At 33.2% G+C, this 17828-nt stretch overlaps 1 protein-coding gene across 1 annotated transcript in view; it reads right to left on the bottom strand.

Annotated features, from left to right (window-relative positions):
• smyd3 (SET and MYND domain containing 3) overlaps positions 1-17828 on the bottom strand; it is a 171380-nt gene that overhangs the window by 1973 nt on the left and 151579 nt on the right. Inside the window, exons 9-11 of the mRNA XM_016534912.1 lie at positions 13031-13118; positions 12535-12709; positions 400-508 (exon numbers count right to left, since the gene is read on the bottom strand). Coding sequence (XP_016390398.1) covers positions 400-508; positions 12535-12709; positions 13031-13118 — 372 coding nt within the window. The remainder of the gene's footprint in view (positions 1-399; positions 509-12534; positions 12710-13030; positions 13119-17828) is intronic.

Genomic DNA, 17828 nt, shown 5'->3' with positions numbered 1-17828 from the left:
TTATATTATATTATATTTATTATATTATATTATATTATATTATAAAAAAAACTATTGGTGCCTTTATCATATTTATGTCACAGTCTTTTTATAAAATCAATAAAGGATGTGCATCAAGTCTAAGCATCAAGATAATAAAGCATTTCTGCAACAATTTTGTCCTTATTTCTCCATCTGCACATTGTCTGCCTGACTCCGGCTGCCTTTTAAATCACCAAATCTAATCTAACAGCAGCAGACAGACTGTGGAGTCAATGCGGAGACATCCATACCACTGTTTAGACAACAGGGCAGATTCAGACAGCAGGGCAGAATGCAGCCAATGACCATCGAGGGTCTCATTACGGCCCTGATGTCTCTGTAGTCAGCCATAGGGCCAAAGAGCATGTGCTAACAGACCTGTGTGAAGCTCCCCTGAGCCTCCTCCAGTCTGCCCATGTAGTGCTGCAGCTTCCCCACCCGCAGCAGCTCCACCGCTCTGGACGGATGAGGATCACTGTAGTACAGTCTGTGCGAGGAAACAGAAGATTAATTCTAGCGCTGGCAAAATAAATGGTAACAATGTGAGCTTTCAAGTGGCCATCCTTTTTTCTGTTTTGTGGATTAGGGTTTAAAAATCTTGGCTAATGACCAGATGTAGGTTCAAACCCTAGGAAGTGAGTTTCATGGTCTACCACCGAGATATACAATAATAAAGAAATACTATTTCAGTCTTTCTAAAAAAAAAAAAAAATCATGTTTAATTCAATATTACTTGCCATTTCTTGTAATTTATTGTGAAATTTACTAGCAATATCTGAGTGAAAATTGATTTTACACCAAATGTTTTTCAGTGTAGTGCAACTTCAATCATCGTAGATCGACAACACTAGAATATTGTAATACGGAGATTCGCAGTCTAATCATGTTAAGCAAGTTATTTTAACACATTATAACACCACCTACAACGAGTGTTTACGACAGCTAAAACTATTAAAATGATTAAAATTCCTTTAACTAACTGAAATAAAGCTGAAATAAAATATTAATATTAAATAAAAAAAAAAAGTAAACTTAAATAAAAAACAAACAAGAATTTGAAATTTTTGTATTGACAACTAACTGAAATAAACAAGTTTTAAGCTAATTAAAACTATGAATAAATACTGCAACTTTTTTAAAAAAGTTACATGCCCAAAGGCTGAACAAATAAACAAATAATACATTTCAAAAATAAAATATATCTATTAATTTATTCAATTAATAATTAATAAATAAAATAATGCATCTAAATACAAAATATCTTTAACCAATGCCTGCTGATATTATAAATCAGTATTTTTGCACAGTTTTTTCAACTAGTCTAAAAATTTACACCAATGGCGTAGCCACGAGAGGGCACCTCATTTACATATCCAGCCCCCCCAGATTTCTGATTGCTTAAAATAAAAAAAATTAAAAATAAGGAATTTAATGTTTCGGGGAAAACAGCAAGGAGACTACCTTACCATTTTAATAATTTATTGATAAACTAAAACGTGATGAAGTTAATGATGCTTAATCGTCATCTCTGTGGTGGAAGCGCAATATACACATATATTATATAATCTGAGAATATTTTTTTTCTATTTGAATTGGTTGATTATTAAAACATTTCATGTTCTATAGATATATTTCTCATGTCTGTTAAGCAGCAGAGTTTCGGTTCATTTTTGACGCGCTCAAGTTCACCGGGACCGAGCCGGCAGAAATAGTATCCTGTTTGGTTTCGTTATTTTACAGTTTCATTATTTTATTGTGAGTGTAAACAAACAAATGTAGACTCTTAACAGATTCGAACGATGTAATTATTCTTGTCTGTATGACCAAAAATGATGGAGTATTTTAAGCGCAAGTGATTGCACCGGCGCCTCCATGTTAACTGTCATGCAGTATAAGCGCGCTGCTATTCAGCTTCCACACTCTGCAAAAACACTTGAAAATGCGCACATTTAATATAGACATTATAGCTACATGTAATATTGAGCGGCCCCCTCATTTTAAGATGGGCCCCCCCAAAATTTTAATTCTGCCTACGCCACTGATTTACATGCAAGTAAAATTAAGCATACAAGCTTTTTGAAGCCTTCACTGAAAATAAAAAAATAGATATAAATAAATTAAATAAATAAATAAATATTTTGCTACTTAAAAATGTTCTGATATCAAATTAAAAAAAAATCTGTTTTTTTTTCTGACTCTAGTTTCTTTCTGGCTTAATCAGGCAGATGACAATCTGTTGTTATCAATATGGTCACCAATGTATTATATACTATCATGGTACACGTAATACTAAACTTTTGGTCAAACCAGGGCAACTGTATTAAAGTGCCCCTATTATGCCATTTTTCAGGTTGCTAATATTGTTTTATGAGTCTCCTAAAACAGGTTTACATTCATGCAAGGTCAAAAAACATATTAGTTTTCTCAAAAAATAGATTTAATTTTACCTCATTTCTAAATGATTCGTAAACGACTCTTGCGAAGCAGTTCAAAGAATCAGTCTCTCTAAACCCCTCCTTTCCGTGAGCCCTCACTGCTGTGATTGGTCAGATGGCGCAGTCCTTTTGCGATTGGTCCAGAGCCGTAGAGAGCTTGGCTCTGGATTGGTCTACCACGTACAGCGCGTGTCGGAAACGAAACATTGCCATGACGGAATAACAGCCCTGGAGACTTGTCAATATTCAGCTTCACAACTTTGCAGATAGTTTATGTTCACATACAGCTACATGACACACTGCATAAAAGGTAATATTCGAAAAGGCATAATAGGGGCACTTTAAAGAATCTGACTTTAGATCAGCCTCTGCAAGTAGAAATAATAATACTTCTCCTGGAGAAGTAAATACACTAGACAACTGCTCTACCAGACACAAAACCCTGATCTTATCCCATCTTGTTTTTCATCTGTCTCTGAAGAAATCAACGTTTCTTCTATTGCATTTTTTATACATAGTGTTTAAGCACATCAAATGAATAGCGGTGATCCTGGCAGGAAACATGCTAACATCAGCAAATTCCTGGCGCAGAAGCGTGAGGGTGATTGTTCCCTGTCAGAAGTGTAAGAAAGAAAAGCCTTTATTCCACATTTCCCATTCATCCGCACTGAGCCGAGGGCAGTAGGCTAGGCTTACTGGTGATCCTCTATGCTGAGATGGACAAATCAGAGAGAGGCTGATTGTCTGCCGCTCTAAAACCAGGACATAAAGTCACAAAGCCCCCTTCTAGCAAGACAGAGCAGGGAAAGATAACAATATTTAAATATTTCTCTGGATAAACTATGACACCATCAGAGTTAACAAAATTTGCAACCCATTTTACTGCAGTAACAGGATGTACGTCCAGAATATTCAACCAAAAAAGATTTCAAACGCATATGGTAGTCCAATTTGTTTCTGTTGTGTTCCAACTCATAATTCAAAGAGCTCGGTAAAGCTGTGCAGATTTCATCTTCATGACCTTGACTGACTTTCACTTAAATGCCAAACCCTTGGCAGTAAAAGCAAAGATGGAGATGAGCACTTACAGTTTTTGTACAGAGAAGCTCGGTCACTGTCTGAACACAGTTGTATTGTGAAATATTCGTCTGCTGGGACGCCTCGTGACAGTCTTCATCACGCAGTGCAGATTTTTATTGTCGTGGGTTATGGGTCCAAGGTCATCCGATAGCAGAGATTGATGCTTTAAGCTCCTTAGGTTCTTTTAAAGACCCTTGTGGTTTTGCTAGTTGTAAAAATGTCTAGAAATATCAGACTCTGTAAACGTTACAACAAAAGAATGAGGATTCAAGTTTCACAAGGACAAATGTTCATGATATGTGAAAAGACTTGATGGATGTGAAATTATATTCTGAGAAATATTTAAACAACTGTCAGACAAGAACACAACACAAGCCCTGGAAGGTCTACCACAGAAAATTCAACCAGTACAGACAGTTAGCATGTTAAATTTATATCATATCATATCATATCATATCATATCACATTATTATATTATATTATATTATATTATATCATATCATATCATATCATATCATATCACATTATTATATTATATTATATTATATTATATTATATCATATCATATCATATCATATCATATTACATTATTATATTATATTATATTACATTATATTATATTAATACATTTTAAGAATACTCAATTTAGGTAATGTATTCCGACTACTTTTGGATTACTTTTAGATTACTTATGAACTAAATTGTTTATAGATTTGAATAGGATTATTGTTATTAAAAAAAAGAAAAGAAAAGAAAAGAAAAAAGTAAATGAAAGAATCGCAAAGGGTTAATGAGCTGATGAAAAGTTAACAATTAATTAAATCATAAAAATGTAAAATCAAAAGAATACATTTACATTTTTTACATTTGGAATATTTGATTGGTTTACCTGCATGTCAATGTGATCATTAACTGACATCAGAAAACATGCGATTGTGTTGTTAAATTATTGAAATATTAAATGTAAATCTCAGGGGGAATAATAATGATGATGCAATCAGCAATAAAAAATATTTTTTTTCCTTTGGCAAACATCATAAATTACAGACATAATGTGAGTGCTATAACCATTTGAAAATCACATTTTTAATTTTCAGTATTCTTCTGGCAGAAATTACCATTAATGCTTGGGAAATAGGAACCAAATTAAATGAAATATTATTTTTTTATTTCATATTACCCTAAATTATGCCAGACTCATGCTGTATTCGCTGAGGCCATTAATACAAACAGAAGTGATTTTAATTAAAATTTACCCTTAAGCAACTTTTTCTGCACATTATTATATGGACTATATTAAATAGTATGATAGATGGGCCTATTGATACATAAGAAAATGATTCGAGAGAATAAACACAGCGCGGATGCATTCACAACCTCAAAACCCTTATACAACCTCAGTGAAACCTGCCATAGAAACGTAATCAATGCAGCCAATCAAATCAATCAAATCACCCTGACCAACACAACCACTGCACAAAACTAGTATGTTTCTGTTGAAGTCCATCCTCCATCACTGGTCAGGTCTGAACCATCATCACTATTAGAGCGGCACTTTCTGTTGCTGTAGCAACAGTCAGAGGATGGGCGGCATGCCGCAGCGACCTGTTAACGCTCCCATTAGTGTTAGCTCAGCCTTTCTATTCATCTCCACACTGGATCATTACCAAGAACAAAGAGCTGTATCTCTGCCGGGACCACTTTGGAGGAATATTAAATTGTGATTTCTATTTCCTCACAAACAGCAACTTGTTCAGGAGCTGTAAAGAAGCACCGCGCCCAGGAAAGACAATAGCCTTTATCATTAATCTGCCCAGCAGACAATGACAGCACATTAACAAAGCCCAGCGCTGTAATCTACAGTTTACATCTCCATGCATTAAAAGAGCTTTTGTCATGTGATATCAATCTCAAATAACTCTCTTTGAACAGCAGTCAAGTCAACGTGAAGGTTGTTTGTAGTGCTGATGCTACAGTTCATGCAAGAATGCATATAAAATGATCAGTTCATGCCGGCGTGTGTTGAAAACACATGCTTTTCTAAACCGGATTGAAAAGGTTGTAGCAACATGTCAATAAGGTTCAACTTGTTTATTTACTTCATCATTCTTAATGCTTAAATCAGTAATTAAAAACATTCTTAATACTAACTGATAAATATACTATTGCTCATTGTTAGTTCATGTTCCTTGATCAATTAAAGTATTGTTTGCTGTTAATTCAATGTTAATGGATAGGACCACATAGTAAAGTGAAAAATAAACTTATTTCTTACTATTCGCGTTTCCATTACAGATTTGCGCAAAACTTTTTATAAATGTTTTATAATATGTTATAATAACGCGTTTCCATTAGGCGTATTTTCAATTCGCAATTTCAATTTGCGCAATTTGAAAGGAGATGGAAACGCGCCTACTGACGCCAGTGAGATTAAATGGAAACGTATTGCACCTCTTTCGATTATTTTCTTGCTAAAAATCCCAGTAAACTCACATATCTTCTCAAACTCATAAATTTCATTATAAAAGCAAACATTTTTCATCAAATTAGTCCAAGTCCAAATTATTATAATAATTATATTAATATTATATTATATATTAATTACTATTATAATAGTTATTATATTACATAACATATTATGCAATGATTTATTTTATTTTAAAAAATGCCATATAAAAACAGAAGTGGGCTCTTTGAAAAACAATTTTTTAAAAAATGTATAAATGACTTTATATTATACATAAACCTTTTGAAAATAAAATAAAATAATTGTCATGCATATTATTTTTTCCACTCAATTATGTTATCATAATGAGATAAACCATAAAACAAAATAAAAACAAAATGATTTGGAATAAATTTAAATAAAAACAAAAAAGCTCTGAAAACGTAACATGGAAAACATGGAAAAACCTTTTGTTCTCAAAAACAACAACAACAACAACAAGGTTGGGGCGGAGTTATCTACCAATCGTAGACAAGAAGGAGGGTTCAGGAAACCTGTTTGAAAACAGTCATTTTCTTGCAGTTCCATTTGGTGGCACAGAAACTACACATTCACCTTAAAGCTTTAATGAAACTACTCAATTAAGCTTCCTGAGTTCTGAAAGATCCATCCTTGAGCACTAAAATCTTGTTTTGAAGGCATTTCTAAAAATGACTGTTTTCTTTATAAATACCATATATTTATTCATGAACATGTTGATGTATAAGAATCTTCTGTCTCTGCATCTCCCCTTTATGTGACCCCTCTCTTCCAGAGAACATGCTTGGATACACCAGACTCACACTATCACCCCTATGACTCACAACATTACCAACCTGACCACCTGCTCACCTTTATATCGCCTCTAACGGCCCCGTCCCTCAGCCGCCCACCTTTGACTCCATCTCTGAACCCTCAGATTAGTAACAAAGCCCTCCATTACAATCCAAACCTGCTGGACCCCATCCCTTTCCCTCCCTGTGCCGTAATACTTGGTTTAGTCAGAACCCTGTGTATTACCCAGACTCCCACGCTGCGGTCTCAGTGTCACTAATGTCTTCCTGGGCCTCTGGATCATTCTGGCAGCTTCTCAGAACTTTGTGTGGTTCTGTTTTTTTATCTGTTTTATGAAGCAATGCTGTAGGTGCCCCCAAAACAATCCCTCTCACACATTTCCCCTCTGAACTGCTGACAGACGACACATATTTTTTGACCCTGAAAAACCGAGGAGCCCTTTAATTAAATAACTGTGTTGTGTAGCAAGATCGGGTTCGCTTTGACCCCGGCCTACACTCATTTCTAAGTGAAGTGAAGTGGAGAACACGCTCTAGCGATGAAGTTCTGGCACCGATACAGCAGAAGGTTAAGTTTCCAATCTTTCTTCTGAGTCATGACAGTGAGATGAGGACAAAGGAAGGGCTTCTTCCTCACACACGAAACTTCAAGGAAGCTGTCAGTGCAACTAAAGACCAACAACATCAGCGTTGTAATAATTCAGATCATTTTAAAACATGAACAACATGATGCATTCTACAGGTTATATGAAAATGTTTATAGGAAATATTATTATTTAATAAACAGGAAAATAACAGTGTTAATGTTGTAAAATTAATCAATTACAAATCAAATTCCATTTCAACTGTAATGCAACTTTACAAAAGACAATAGTGTTATTATTAAGCTCAATTTAGTTCAGTGTTGATTCAATTCTATTCAATAACTATGTCAATGTTGCAAAGTTCATCAATTATGAAACAAGATCAATTTAACTAGTCAGCTATATTGCTTCAATTCAGTCCAAAAACAGTGTTAATGTTGCAAAATTAGTTATTAGTCATTATCCAGCTCAATTCAGTTAAAACTGTGTTCTCATCCAATACTATCAGTGCAGTTAAATCAATAATATTACTCATTGTCTTTTAAAGATGTATATGGATGCAATTAAAAAGGTTTGAATGGCATTGCATTAGGTATCAGTGAGTTTTAGGTGATCTGTTGGTCTGAGCAACATGCTGATGGAGGTAGGCCATTATTTCTGCAATTCTGTTTGGTGTCGCTTGTGGCGTAAAAATTACATCACCGTTCAATGACAATTTGGAGACAGAAATAGACTGAACTCATTGAGAGCAGTATGCTGTTGTACATCAGTGTAGGTGCCTCTAGCAAAGACTCTGCAGACTATGTAGACTGATGAACTATGACTGAACCTCCTGTGAATAGATCAGATGGCATTTGGTGATGAGATAAAAGTGATGCTTTAAAAGCCCCAGTAGTGACTAAGCTTGACTTGGTCAGTAGTCAATACAATTTTCATATAACGCAGAAGAAACTAACCTACAGCAGTTATAAATATAAAAATGCTACCCCTGTGGGCACAATAATATAAACAATCTGACTGATTTGAATAAATATTCATGCACTCTTTAATCTAATGAGAAATGACAGAAAAGATCAGGTCAGGTTCTTCCACCAGTCCTGGAGATTTCAACTAAATAATAACAAAACAAAGTGATCTAGTGAAGTCTGGACACGTGCTTCTCTTGTTTTGCATGATTGAAACATAAAACTTTGCATGTAAATGATCAACATGCTGCGAGTCAGGTCTAAAGAATGTTCTGTTTACAACTAGATGCACAATGTCTATTGCTAGTTCAGGCAATGAGACAAAGTACATAAACATTCGAGTGAAATCACTCTTGAACCTCCAACAAACATCCCTTGCAGAGAGCCGGAACTGTCAAAGCGGAGCGGTCAGAGTTTTGCTGGAACAAAGGGAAACTCCACAGATCCGGATGCCCTTGGCGGTTCATCGCGTGGAGCCGGACTCTCAGGAATGTCCCTTCTTCCACTTCATTGGATTAACTGCTTAATGTTCTAATTTGCATATTAATGACACGGCAGCTTGTCTCACTTTAATCTTGAACTGGTCTGGAATGTAAGGAAAAATGATTAAGCAACTTTTAACTCGACTGTAACCTCAAAAACAAACATTCTTCACTTTTGCATTGTTTTTTTTTTTTTACTTAATATACCTATATAAATTATAGAATTATTATTATATTAATAAAATTTTATTATTTTAATTCTTATTATTACTAGATATACATGTTTTTTTTTTGTATTTATTTATATTTATACATACACGTATGAATGAATGTATATTTGAATTGAATAATAAGAATTAAAATAATAATAATATTGTTATCAAGGGTCAAAGAGTAGAAGACTAGACATTCCATTTTGGTGTCCGTATTAAATGAAATGGACAAAACATGATAAAATGTCTACTTTAATGTTTTAAATAACTTTTGTGAAAATAAAATGTTAAAATATAGGTGAAACAATGTTCCATCTTCATTCATTATAACAGATATATTTATGTAAAATTGAAACAACATAGTTATTCTGACCTGTACTTATTAAAATATATAAAAGAAAACATGGTTATACAAAATTGTATTATATTTTAAATGATTAAAAACTTCTTGCTGACAAATAGGTAAAACCTAGTGGTTTGAAGGATAGCGGCAAATATTAGACATAAATGACAATTAATTAGTTTTGGGGGCTCCATTGTGATCTTTAAATAGAGTCTTTTAATGTCAACTAATGAGTCTTGCTCTAAATAAAGATTTGTTGGCATTTCAACTATTGCTACACTAAATTACATTTTAGTGGGTAGCTTCTGTAGCATTTTAGCTTCTGTAAATCATGGTAAAAATGTATGATAGTCATTGCTTTTTGCTCAGAAAAAATAAAATTAAACAGGACACATTCTAATGTATGGGAAACAAAATTTAAAACTTTTATTGTTTTGATGCTTGAAAACTCCTTTTCGTCTCTGACCCATATATAGTGAATTTTAGAGACAGAACCTGCCAAAACACCACCAGAATTACATGAACGAAGCCACGTATCCATTCTACATGACTGAATGACAGGAATCCAAAACATTCATATTGTAATGTATTGTTAATGAGCGAACCGCAGTTGAGCTATTGATAGCGCAGTCACCTGGATGTGAAAATGCAAATAGTTTCTGCTTCCAGGCTGAACAACAGGTACCAGAAACCTGTGATGTGTTTAAACTGATGGCTGCAGTGTAAGTGTAAGTGAAAAGCGAAATCTACAGAGTATTATAAGAAACACTTCTCTCTAGGTTTGCTTAATTAACAACACCTTCAGAAAGTGTTAAAAAAAAAAAGCAAAACATAAGCAAAAAATTTTTTAGCCACACTTGGTAATGACAGGTAAATTGATAATTTTATATATTAAAGGCTGTATATGTCCACCTATAACAAAACATGAAGGGAATTTTTGTAAAATTTATTTTTATAATAATTTAAAAATAATTATAATAAATATATGCATTTAAAATAAAAACACATTTTTATTTGTATTTTTTTTTTTGCATTATTTATTTGCAAAGCCAAATAAATTGACACTTGGTTAGTGTTAATTTTGGTCCCTGTAAAAGCAAAACACAGATCAAACTAAGCACCCAAGTTGTCAAATCATTGAATATCCCTGGGTCTAGGTTTTAAAGACTGAATAAAAGTTCAAAGTGAAATGCAAAGCATCATCACACATAAAAAATTAGAAGCCGCTGTGCAAATTTTCTAATCAAATTAATTATTGTGAAAAGACTGGCTTAAAAACAGCATGCACTAATGAATCACTTTGCATATGTTAAGCACTTGAGCAATTAAAACAATTCAGTGGCTCTCACTAAACTGCCTGACTGATCCCCAAATAGAATTGGTGCATAAATAAATGTCTATTTATCTCGCAATAGCCAGCAGCGACTGCAGTTAATATGCAACATGTAGAACAGGATCCAGTTCCTTTGCAAATAAATCGTACCACAGATAGAAAACAATTTTTGAAAAGTTTCTTAAGGTAACCAAATTTAATTTTCTTCTTGTGTTGAAAAGTGATTGCAAGGGCGTTCAAGCTCTCTTGTGATGTGAAGGATCTATCATTGCTTTGTCAGGTGGTCGCTCAGCCAGTATCTCTTTCCAAACCTCTTGTAGCCTGAATGACAAGAGGAGGGGGGCAGGACCACTTCTAATAATTGCCTGTTCAGAAAGCATTCACACAGCGAACACAGGAGTCAGGACCAGCCAATTCCAGAAATAATTTGGGATCCCAGACAAGGCCAATAATGAACCTCACAATTTTGAAACACAGAACAAAGGCGCATGACGAATAGCCTTCTGAATCAAGCTGTAATGGAATGTCATGAAGCCTGGCGTTATGTGATGACTGGAGCTGTCACTTAAACAAAACCGTTTTCACAGCCTTCATAGCCAAGTTGTGATTTGTACTGATTTCCTGTTTGATGGATATTATGACTCCTGATGACTCTTAAACCCCATTTTCAAAGCGAATAAAGAAGGCATTTGCAATGATAATGAATTAAAGTGGAAAAAACAAGGCACATTTGGACACTTTTGGTCGGGTGTATGGACATTATTTCTGTAATGTGTTGCATTAAAAACCATTCTGAGAGCAAAAAGTTTTTTCTCCATTGATGGCAATTCAAAAGTTTGGGATCGGAAAGATTTTAAAAGGTTTTTGAGAAGACTCTTATGCTCAGCAAGGTTGCATGTATTTGACCAAAGAATACAGTAAAAACAGTAATATTCTGAAATATTATTATAATTTAAAATAACTGTTTTCTATTTTAATATATTTTAGAATGTAATTTATTTATGTGATGTAAAGCTGAATTTTCAGCATCATTGCTTCAGTCTTCAGAAATCAATATGCTGATTTGCTGCTCAAGAAACATTTCTCGTTATTCTCAAATCAATGTTGAAAACAGTTGTGCTGCTTAATATTTTTGTGAAAACCAATTATTATATATATTTTTTTGGATTCTTTTGAAATAATTATAATATGCTGATTTGGTAAATAAATAAATAAAAATAAATAACGTTTTATTGTCTTTTTTTGTCTTTTTTGATCAATGTAATGCATCCTTGCTAATCAGAAGTATAAATTTATTTGAAGTCTTACCTACATCAAACTTTTAGTTTTGAAAAATAGTAAACCCCACTAAATAAGTGTAGTAACCACATCACTTTGGCTATAACTATGGTTACCATTTTGTTAAGGATACCTCAGAATTTAAAAACAGTTTGTGACTACGTCATTTTTCACTATTACAATCAACTATTAGTACAGATGAAAAATAAATAAAAAAGATTGAATCACAGAAAATGTTCTAAAAATGCTTAAAAACTACCCTGATGGCAATGAGGAAAAAGCTATTATTAAATACTATAAATACTATAATGGGGATTTATTCTTCAATACTGCCTAGTGTTCTTATGAACTAAATCTGCACTTGTCTGTTTCTGGTTTTCAGACGTGAGCAAGTCTATGTGAGTCAGTTATAATAGGACTTTTATAGATTTGAGGGTGTGATGGAGGTGTATTCCATGGAGATTTACCAGGAAAATCTATCAGTAAAGAAACAGAAAACAACTTTTTGATGCAGACACTCACTTGTAAGTTTCCAGAGCTCTATTGCCGTACTCTAGCGCCGTCTTATAGTCGTCCAGACTAATGCAAGCATCCATGGACAGATCCAGCAGCCTGAGCACATAGATGTTCCTGTCCGGGACGACATCTGTATATCTGTGCAAAAGAGCCTGGCTCTCTTTCAGCAGCTCCTCCCAGCCTTTTGATTAAACAGTTAAGGACACAATTAAAAAGGAAGACAGCCTGCGTTTTCTTTTATACATCAGCCACGTGTCCAAAGGGGTAAAAGCAAGCGAGTTAGACAGAACTGACCGATTTACCCTCACACCTTTCATTGCAATGTCTTAGAAACTGATATGACTACAGAATCGGGCATAGTTTGCAGAGACTAGCAGTTGTTTCCAGAGCACAAATGCTACAGGCTAGTTCACTTCACTCTGCTAAACCTAGAGATACAGTCAGTTCTCGCCCACCGAGTGTCAGGCACTGTAACAGCCCTTGATTCGGCTGTGAAGGATACGCTGCTCCGACTGAAGCTGCTCCAGGTGAGGGATGGCGTCTCTTAAGGACGTCCACGCCGTCTTCTCACCAGCCAGCATGTCACAGTCCTGTTCACAAAATAATGTCACATTAATTTATTTTCCTTTTTTTTGTTTTAACCAACAGGAGTAATTGCAAAAATAACATCACTTTATTGAAATGAATAGTTATTGATTTACTTGATAAATTCACAATAAATGTATTCATATTCAAATGTTATTTTAAATGTAAAATTGTAAAAAAAAAAAAATCATAATTTACTTCATAAATGTATTTATTTTTATCAATTGTAATTACATTTATATTTATTTATATAAATACATCAATGTAATTTAAAAGAAAATTCACCATATAAATCAACAGCAAAAATGACATAACACTCAAAGTATGAATCAAATCAAAAGTTTTCTTTAAAAAAGTATTTACACCCTTATTATGTGTGAATAAATAACATTTATTGCAAAAATTCACAATACATTTATTTATATTTAAAATTTTTGTTATACATTTAATTTTATTTTAAAATTAGTTTGAACATTATGTATGTATAGATTATTATATTATATTAAAATGCATTTATATTTATACTTCTATCTTAGATTTGTGATTTTAAAAAATCATCAAAAATCAGTAGCAAAAATTACATTACGCTACAAGTATGAATGAATTAATGGACAAAGTCAATCAAAAGTTGCTATTTAAAAAATATTTATTTATTTACACTCTTACTAGGTGTGAATAAATATTTGCTTATGTTTATAAAATACTGTTTTTATTAAAAATATGTATTCAAATATTATTTTATTACTTTATAAATGTACTTAATTTATAATTACATTCATAAATATTGATCTCAAACCAGTCAATCAAAAGCTGTTTAAAAATAAATAAATAAACAACAACAACAACAAAAACGTACTTCCTTATTATGATGCTTTACACATCACAACTTGACAAAATTCTACACTGCACTCAAATGCTGCAATTGTTCGCATTCAAATTTGTCCTAGACCAACATGGACCTGAAGCTAGCAAAGTTATCTTTGACTAAAGATATTTGAACTTTTACGGCATTATAGCTAAAATTTGTCTGTCTGGTGCAATGATGCTTAAAAAGGATGATTGGGGGGGGTCATCAAACATCAAAGAGCTTCATCCCTACAACACAACAAAAACATTAAAAGGAGAATGAGAGAAGCTGTCAGGATTACAGAGCCGTGAGGTGCGTGAAGACTGAACGCGCTTGTTTCTGAGAGGGCAACTTTATTTCAGGATAAGCGTGATGAGGAGTCGGAGCCATAGGGGGGTCTGTCAGACACTCAAATCCCTGCGGAGAGACGTATGTGTTTGTGTGGCCCCTGGGGATACATGTAGAAGTGCCTCTGAGTCATCAAAGCCGTGTGATGTATCAGAGGTGAACAGTCACAGCGCTGACAACACACTAGTGTGACTGCCTGAGTGCTTGCTCACCTCTCTCTCTCTCTCTCTCTCTCTCTCTCACACACACACACACACACACATGTCTGGTCAGCTATCCTTGTGGGGACTCTCCATAGGCGTAATGGTTTTTCTACTGTACAGACCGTATATTCTATTGTCCTACACCAACCCTGCGCCTAAACCTACCCCTCACAGGAAACTTTCTGCATTTTTAGATTTTCAAAAAACTTCATTCTGTGTGATTTATTAGCATGTTTACCCGTGGGGACCTCAATTTAGGTCCCCACCGTGACACGAGTCCCCATGAGTCTGTGTGTATTCAGGTTTAAGTCCCCACCAGAATAGAAAAACAGGTACACAGACACACACACACACACACACGCAGAATCAATTTAAACTCTTTTACAGAACTGCTTCGACCTAAATAGCACCTTTCCATTATGCCATTTCAACTAAATAACTCTTGATAACCCTTTGGGGTCAGTAAGATTTTTTTTTTTTCCTTTTATTCAGCAAGGACACATTAAACTGGTCAAAAGTGACAGTAAATACATTTAAAATGTTACAAACGATTTCTATTTCAAATAAATGTTGGTCTTTTGAACTTTCTATTCATTAAAGAGTCTTGAAAAAAAGGTTTTCACAAAAATATTCGGCAATACAACCGTTTTCAGTATTGATAATAATCAGAAATGTTTCAGTCACACTTTATTTTAAGGTCCAATTCTTGCTATTAACAAACCATTAACTATGACTTTTACCTCAATAAACTCTTAATTTGCTGCTTAATAATAGTTAGTAATGTAGTTGTTAAGTTTAGGTATTGAATAGGATTAGGGGTGTAGAATATGGTCATGCAGAATATGTGCTTCATAAGTACTAATAGACAGCCAATATGTTAATAATAGGCATGCTAATAATCAACTATTTAATAGTGAGAATTGGTCCCTATACTGAAGTGTTACCAATGTTTCTTAAAGGGATAGTTCACCCAAAAATGAAAATTTGATGTTTATCTGCTTACCCCCAGGGCATCCAAGATGTAGGTGACTTTGTTTCTTCAGTAGAACACAGACGGAGATTTTGAACTCCAGCCGTTGCAGTCTATCAGTCGAACAATGCATGGCAATGGTAACAAAATCTATGAGAGTAAAAAAAACATGCACAGACAAATCCAAATTAAACCCTACGGCTCGTGACGACACATTGATGTCCTAAGACACGAAACGATTGGTTTGTGCCAGAAACCGAACAGTATTATGCATAATAATAATTAAATCTTGAATGCATTAAAGTCACATTCACACAGTATATGTACTGTGCAAGAGTTATTTTAGTAACACTGATATACTATTATATTTTTTATTAATAGTATAAATTTGTTTTTATCTTTATATTTTCTGTTTTCATGTTAATTTTGGTTAAAGTTTTAGTAGTTTTGTTGTATTTTTTAATATATTTTTTAAATATGTCTGGTATTTTTAGATTTAGTTTGATTTATTTTAGTACATCAAGATAAAAAAAAGGAAATTGTGAAATGTTGCCTTGGTAAAACTAGCAAAAACATTTTTTTTTTAGTATTATATTTAATTTCAGTTAAGGTTCATTTTATTTTTAGTTACGAAATGTTTTTAATATAGTTGTTAATTAACTGTATTAAACCTGATACATACACAGTGTAAAAAATTGAACCACCTGAAATACATTAAAGTCATTTATACACATATACACAGTGTAAATAAATTATAATATAAGTTATAATATTTTAGTTATATTACATAAAGTTATTACATAAACAGAACATATATTTATTATTTAGATTTATTATTTATTATTACATTTGTTATTATGAATACATATATAATTATTATATATTATAAAAATGTCTGTTTTTGTTGAAATTAGAATGATTTTTGATTAAAAAAGACTAATAAAATAAATAATTGTAAACTAGTATTTATAAGTAAAATAACATAAAATCATTGATCTGTAAAAACATGCATGTATACTAATTTGTCAATATTTATGGTCAGTTTGCCTTTTTTTGATTTTTGTCTACATAACAAATTTCAAGCATTTAAACAAACATCTTTAGATTGAAATAGTTTAATATCATGAGAAACATAAATTCAGCGAAGTGTGTCCAGACATTTTACTGATTGTTTACATGAATTCCTGATTTCCAATTAAAGCTTTAAAGGGATAGTTCACCCAAGAATGAAAATTTGATGTTTATCTGCTTACCCCCAGGGCATCCAAGATGTAGGTGACTTTGTTTCTTCAGTAGAACACAGACGGAGATTTTGAACTCCAGCCGTTGCAGTCTATCAGTCGAACAATGCATGGCAATGGTAACAAAATCTATGAGAGTAAAAAAACCATGCACAGACAAATCCAAATTAAACCCTGCGGCTCGTGACGACACATTGATGTCCTAAGACACGAAACGATCGGTTTGTGCCAGAAACCAAACAGTATTTATATCATATTTTACCTCTAATACACCACTATGTCCAACTGTCTTTGGGACGCGTGCACGACATTCGATGCGCGAATATTAGAATGATTTCTGAAGGATCATGTGACACCTGAAGACTGGCGTAAAGATGCTGAAAATTCAGCTTTGTATCACAGAAATAAATTGCATTTTAATATATATAAATTCTTAACATTTATATAATATAATATATATATATATTACATATAAATGTTAAGAATTTTAAAAAGTTTCAATTCTTCTATTAATATTTCACAATATTACTGTTTTTAATGCATTTTTATCAAATAAATGCAGCCTTGGTGAGCAGCATAAAAAAACTTTCCAAAACATTTTAAAAACGTTTAGCCATGTACATGTAAGTACTGTAGCATGGTTTACTGATGTTTTTTTTTTTAACCTAACAGCAATCAATGTGCAGATATTTACTCTTTTTTTTTTTATTCTATAAGCATTTTACCCTTACAAAACCAGACTATGGTCTATGGTGAATTATAAAATAAATAAATAATTAAGAAGACCACACTGTCTATCAAAAAGTCAAACTTACACATTTGTTCTTGTAATAATAGATATCTACAACTACATCTTGTAACAAATTATTTCAGACCACATAACAAGAAGAATCCTGTATTGGTTTTAAAAATATGTTCTGGCAAGAATCAAAGCAAGACAACATACCAGAAAGTATGAGTACATGTGACACTAAAAAATTGACATTTTTTTCAGGCCAAGTTCTGCAGATGAGAAAGGCCTCCATGAATATACAGTGGGTACGGAAAGTATTCAGACCCCCTTAAATTTTTCACTCTTTGTTATATTGCAGCCATTTGCTAAAATC

Source organism: Sinocyclocheilus rhinocerous, unplaced genomic scaffold (assembly GCF_001515625.1).
Source record: "Sinocyclocheilus rhinocerous isolate Xijiao unplaced genomic scaffold, SAMN03320098_v1.1 scaffold1004, whole genome shotgun sequence".
In the NCBI taxonomy this organism is placed as follows: Eukaryota; Metazoa; Chordata; class Actinopteri; order Cypriniformes; family Cyprinidae; genus Sinocyclocheilus; species Sinocyclocheilus rhinocerous.
Note: the sequence above shows the minus strand (reverse complement) of the source record. Positions and strands in the feature narration are given on the sequence as shown.